The sequence below is a fragment of the Cucurbita maxima genome, unplaced genomic scaffold, assembly GCF_002738345.1.
Source record: "Cucurbita maxima cultivar Rimu unplaced genomic scaffold, Cmax_1.0 Cma_Scf00028, whole genome shotgun sequence".
NCBI classification, from domain to species: domain Eukaryota; kingdom Viridiplantae; phylum Streptophyta; class Magnoliopsida; order Cucurbitales; family Cucurbitaceae; genus Cucurbita; species Cucurbita maxima.
The window spans coordinates 1,920,630-1,926,267 of NW_019272044.1; the positions used below are offsets into that span (position 1 = coordinate 1,920,630).

Genomic DNA, 5,638 nt, shown 5'->3' on the forward strand with positions numbered 1-5,638 from the left:
GGGGGGCTTTACTGCTTCCATTTTGGCTTGTTCTTCTGCTATAGCTCTGTTAAAATGCCTTGATGGAGAATTGATTGGCTTGTGAAAAGTGTTGGGGGTTTCCTTACTGTTCATTAACTAATTCTTGTATAGGGTTTCCTTCTTTTCTTCATTGAAAAGGCTATTTCTGTACGATAATCTCATATGTTGTGGGATCTGAAGTGTATGATGTTTATTTTGGAGTCATTGTTTATGAAAATTATGTGAGATTAGCATTGTATGGGGTTTTAACGCATGTCTTAACCTTTTTTTTCTTTCTATTCAACGAGAGATTCGAATCTTTGATTTTTTTTGGTCGATGATGTATATGCGACGCCCTGAATTTTACAAAAGTATGTGTAACGCCCTCCTAGCGATGAGATCCCACCAGATGGAGAAGAGACCAAAGCATTCTTTATAAGAATGTAGAAATTTCTTTTTAGTAGATGCGTTTTAAAAACTTTGAGGGGTAGCCCGAAAGGGAAAACCCAAAGTGGACACTGGGTGGTGTGCTAGCGAGAACGATGGACCCGGAATGGGTGGATTGTGAGATCCTACATCGATTGGAGAGGGAACGATTGTCAAAGAGGACACTAGGCCCAGAAGTGTGAGATCCCACATTGTTTGGAGCGTTTTAAAGATATATTTAAGGTTCATGTTTGCGAAGTTCATTAATAGTAAACAGAGATGTTCATTTAACTTGTGGAGACACACCGTAAACAGAAACAACATCACATCGAGAGAGGGGAGTGAGGGACCCACCTTAAACAAGGTGAGGAATACTCATTTAAACGGGAACGAGAGAGGGCAGTGAAAAGTGAGTTCTCTCTATTAATTAAACGGGGACAACGACAATACGTGCGAAGGAAATAGTACCATAAAATTAGAATTTTTAAAAATTAGGTTTAATATTATATTATATTTTTGTTTTTGAAATTTGTATTTTTTTTTTATTTTTTTATTTTAATAAAAATTATATTAGAAGGACAAAATTCGGCATAAAATTAAATTTTCGTAAAAATTGAAATAAAACCCTAATAGTAAATGTGAAGGAAAAGGAATAAGCTTTGCATTCAACGGTCCAATTGAAACGGATGAAGGGGAAAAAATAAATAAATAAATAAATAAATAGCAGACATAAAAGAACTAAGAAATTCTGCACCATTCCTTCACTTCCTTCCAATGGCTTCCTTATTTCTCAAAACGAGCCCAGAAATTCATCATCCCCTTTGATCATCTTCTTCAAATTCCCCGATTCTTCTTCATCTTCTTCCTTTTCTGGTCATCAATCATGAAATTCTCTCTGAAACTCCCTGATAATCAAGACCACAAATCCCCAATCGTAAAGGGGAAACTCCCAATCACCATGTTCAATCAACCCTTCACTTCCTCTTTCACTTCCGCCATTAATTCCTCTTCCGACCTCTCCTTTTCCCTTTCCACTAATTTCCCTTCCGGCCCTTGTTTGAAGCTCACTTACTCTCCTCTACCGCCCTCTTCTTCCGCCGCCTCCACGACTTGTCCGTTTACTCTCTCTCTCAAATCTGGGTTAGGGCTTTTTGGCTCACCGGAGGATTCTCCTCTTGTGTTTTCGTCTCGATTTTCTCTTTCCCTTACGAAACCCTTTGTTCCCACTTTCTCTCTTCTCTTCAAACCCCAATTTGGTCATTTTTGTCTCAAGAAGAGTACTGTTTCGAGCGTTAATGATCGGTTTTCTGTGTTTCAACCCAACGATGGGGTTCGCTTGGATTCTGGGTCGGATTCGAATCCGAAATTTGGTAATGGGTTTGCTGTAGATGAATCGATGGGATGGCAGGAGCTGAAGCTTGAGAGTAGTAGTAGCAGCCATGGTTCTCAGGAGGAGTTTGGAGGAATTCAGAAACGTTTGGCTGAGACGAAAAGCATTAGTGATAGTGTTTTGTCTGGTGTTGCTGTAATGGCAAGAACGGCCATTCCTGTTACTAACCGGATGGCTGTGAATTTCCGGTGGGGGATGAATTTTCCGACGAATCCGGTGCTGAAAATGCCATTTCTAACTGTGAATAAGATATCAGTGGAGAGAGTGGAAGAGGAGAAGGAAGAGAAGAAGAAGAAGAAGAAAAGAGGGGAGGACCAAGGGGGAGATGTGGAATTGTTGAAGGGTATGTTGTTTTGGATGAAGAATGATGTGGAAAGTTTGGAGAAAGAGAATAGAGAGATGAAGCAACTTCTAGAGGAGATAAAGCTTGGAAGTGTGGCTAATAGGGCTGCACCATCTTCTGGTTCGAGCTATGGCGATGTCGTCGAGCCATGGAGGAGGGAAGAAAGCAAGTCCAAGAACAGTAGGAATGGTGGACAAGAAAATGATTGGAGGAAAAAGAAGAGTTCTGAAGAAGAGAACGAGGGTAAGAACAGCAGGAAAGGCCATCGTTCCACGAATCGAGTGAACGAAGTTGAATCCGAATTGGAGAGAGCTATCAAGGCTGCTTCCCAAGCCAAGGCTTGAAGTAGTATTTGCCGTATATGATGTTCTTGGAATGTATATAGTTCCATTTCATTTACTGATGGACCCTCTGGAGTTCGAGGACGATAACACGGAAGGTTAGCAAGAATATTGCAGTTTCTTTATATTATCCATTGTTTCTTGATGGTAAACTGTTTGAAAATGTGGATATGAATTTATTTTTTATCTGCTTAATATACCTATGCAGTTTTACTTTGAAGTATGAGTGTGCATTTGATTAGATATGCCATTTGGATTCATGAATTGTACTAGAGTTGAGCGAGTTGTAGAATATGTTCTTGGGAGAGTTTCGTGTGTATGAGACCTTGCTGGTTAGGAAACTATTTCATTGATGATATGAATTATATACGAGAAGGGAAGGAGAACACTCTCATCATTTCTCTTTAGGTGAAAGGGTAAAAGGAAAGCTATGGTAACTTAACTTGACTTTGAAGGAGTGATCTCGAAAGCAAACGTGAAAGCAAACGTGAAAGCAAACGTTAAGAAGACGAGTCTTGTTTGGGAGAAAAATAGTTAGGGAGAAGCCCACGTCCTCTAGGCGTATGTCATTGTTGTAACAGCCCAAGCCCACCGCTAGCAGATATTGTCCTCTTTAGGTTTTTCCTTTTGGGCTTCCCCTCTAGGTTATAAAACATGTATGCTAGAGAGAGGTTTCTACACCTTTATAAAGAATGTTTCGTTCTCCTCTCCAACCGATGTAGGATCTCGCAATCCACCCCCTTAGGGGACCAGCGTCCTCGCTGGCACTCGTTTCTCTCTCCAATTAATGTGGGATCTCACAATCCATTCCCCTTCGAGGCTCAGCGTTCTCATTGGCACACCACCTGGTGCCCACTCCCCTTTAGGGCTCAGTGACCTCGCTATCACACCGCCCGATGTCTTGCTCTGATACCATTTATAACAGCCCAAGCACATTGTTAGCTGTTGATATTGTCGCTTTAAGTTTTCCCTTTTGGGCTTCCCCTCTAGGTTTTAAAACGTGTATGCTAAGGAAAGGTTTCTACACCTTTATAAAGAATGGTTCGTTCTCCTCTCCAACCGACGTGGGATCTCGTAATCCACCCCCTTGGGGGACCAGCGTCCTCGCTGGCACTCGTTTCTCTCTCCAATCAATGTGGGATCTCACAATCCATTCCCCTTCGGGGCTCGGCGTCCTCGTTGGCACACCACTTGGTACCCACTCCCCTTTGGGGCTCAGTGTCCTCGCTATCACACCGCCCAATGTCTTGTTTTGATACCATTTGTAACAGCCCAAGCCTACCGCTATCATATGTTGTCCTCTTTGGTCTTTTCTTATTGGGCTTTCCCTCAAGATTTTAAAACGCGTCTACTAAAGAGAGGTTTTCACACCGTTATAAAGAAATGATTCGTTCTCCTCTCCAACCGATGTGGAATCTCACAATTGTATCTTATAGAAGTAGGGACCTAACCCAAAGACGTTTTTAAGGGAAGGGGAAAGAGGAGATCCCTAGTACTTTTATTGGATTTGGCATACACCAATATATGGTGACATTATATTAACTTTTCGCTATCTCTGCAACCTCTTCCTGGGTTATCCATCTTTTTAGTTGAAACTCTATCTTGGGGTAAACTAAGTGAAATCCAAAACTGAGCTCCCCTCCTATTAGCCTTCGGTTTTCGTCTCCCATTTGCCACGACTTGGTCGAACCAACCTTCAGGATTGCTTCAATGCCGCCTGCCATGACGCCGAGTCCAACCGTCCACTCAGGCCAGCGACTTTGCTTTGCATCTTCCGTTGAGTGTCGACTTGTTTAGTTAACCTCGGAGAATTCCGAACACCGAGCATAGCGTGTTTGTTCTTGTTGGAGTCGACAGGTTAACTCCATTGATTAAGAAGAAGCTTGTGACTGCATCAGCGAATTTGTGGTTCCTGCTTTTCTTGTTTTATGTTGTTCATAATTTCTCGAGTAACCTTGTATTATTCGTGGCTGATTTTTGGTCCAAAGTTGAAGGTATGATATCTGCAGTTCGGTATCCTCAAAATCTAAAGAGGAAGATATTTATTAGGCTCGATTACCTGTTTTCTCTCGGACCGAGCATAATTCATCTCCAATCGACCATCATAAAACACACGAATCGACTGTAAGCAGCGAGACGAATCCAAGGTGAGGTAATATACATCCAATGAAAATGAATTTCAGGGTAATATATATCAAGTTAGATTGGGTCGGGTTTAGGTTAGATGGATTGTCGGTTTATTTTATTTAATGATCCAAAAAATCCTATCGGACATTTATATCAATAACTAAAATCTTATAGAGCTCAAATATCAAATATTTACAAGTCACAGTGCATCTCTAATTACATCAGTTACAAACTTCACATTTTCTAAATATTCATAATACCCTAAAAAACTAGGGTAGGGTTTAGTTGTCAACGGGATGGTCTAGATCGGTGAAATTCTCGAATCATATGAACACTCTTATTTTCAAAACTTTTTAAAATTCGACCGTAAATTTAAATAGAATTTAATGAAAATTAAAATAAGAAATGCACAACGTACCGTGCTAGAACACCATTACACCATTGCTTCAGTCACCATTTTTACTCTCAAATATTTATCATCGACTTGGAACTCTCAATCAGAGCTGTGTTAATGGCGGAGGATCATCGCCATAGATAATCACCTCGAGCTCGATCCCAAACTCCATCAACTCCTTACTCACTCCCTTCTCTTCCATCTCCATCTGCCAATTCCTTCGCCCTAGCTCCCTTTGCCGGTGGACATGGCCGCCTACCTCGTTATTCCTTCCTGTCCCTCCTCCTCTTACTCCTCCTCCTCCTCCTCCTCGCGCCGCACCTCCTTCCTCACCCGCAGAGATTCTCTCTCCGACTACTCTCGCTCTAGAAATTGCATTCGTTACAGCTTCGTACGTCTCTCTTCCTCTCTACGTCTCATTGCTTTCATTTCTCACTGGGGTTTATTTCGAAGTACAATTTGTGCAACGTTCTGATTCTGGATGTTTGAGAATTCCGACATGCGTGGTGGATGGATCGAAATTTTAATTTCTTCGATTAGCTGTTTTTTTTTTTTTTTTTTTTTTTTTTTTTTTTTTTTTTTTTTTTTTTTTTTTTTTTTTTTTTTTTTTTTTTTTT

General features: G+C 41.0%; 3 protein-coding genes across 3 annotated transcripts in view; 2 read left to right on the forward strand and 1 right to left on the reverse strand.

Annotated features, from left to right (window-relative positions):
• Positions 1 to 5,638, reverse strand: part of LOC111500265 (type I inositol polyphosphate 5-phosphatase 2) — a 26,821-nt gene that overhangs the window by 7,796 nt on the left and 13,387 nt on the right. The gene's annotated exons all lie outside the window — the stretch shown is intronic.
• Positions 1,310 to 2,503, forward strand: LOC111500184. The gene has a single exon (XM_023151838.1). It carries the CDS (start codon positions 1,310 to 1,312, stop codon positions 2,501 to 2,503), a length of 1,194 nt encoding a protein of 397 aa, XP_023007606.1.
• Positions 5,084 to 5,638, forward strand: part of LOC111465041 (ribose-phosphate pyrophosphokinase 1-like) — a 5,869-nt gene continuing 5,314 nt past the window's right edge. The window contains exon 1 of the mRNA XM_023109298.1: positions 5,084 to 5,412. Coding sequence (XP_022965066.1) covers positions 5,269 to 5,412 — 144 coding nt within the window. The 5' untranslated portion in view covers positions 5,084 to 5,268. The remainder of the gene's footprint in view (positions 5,413 to 5,638) is intronic.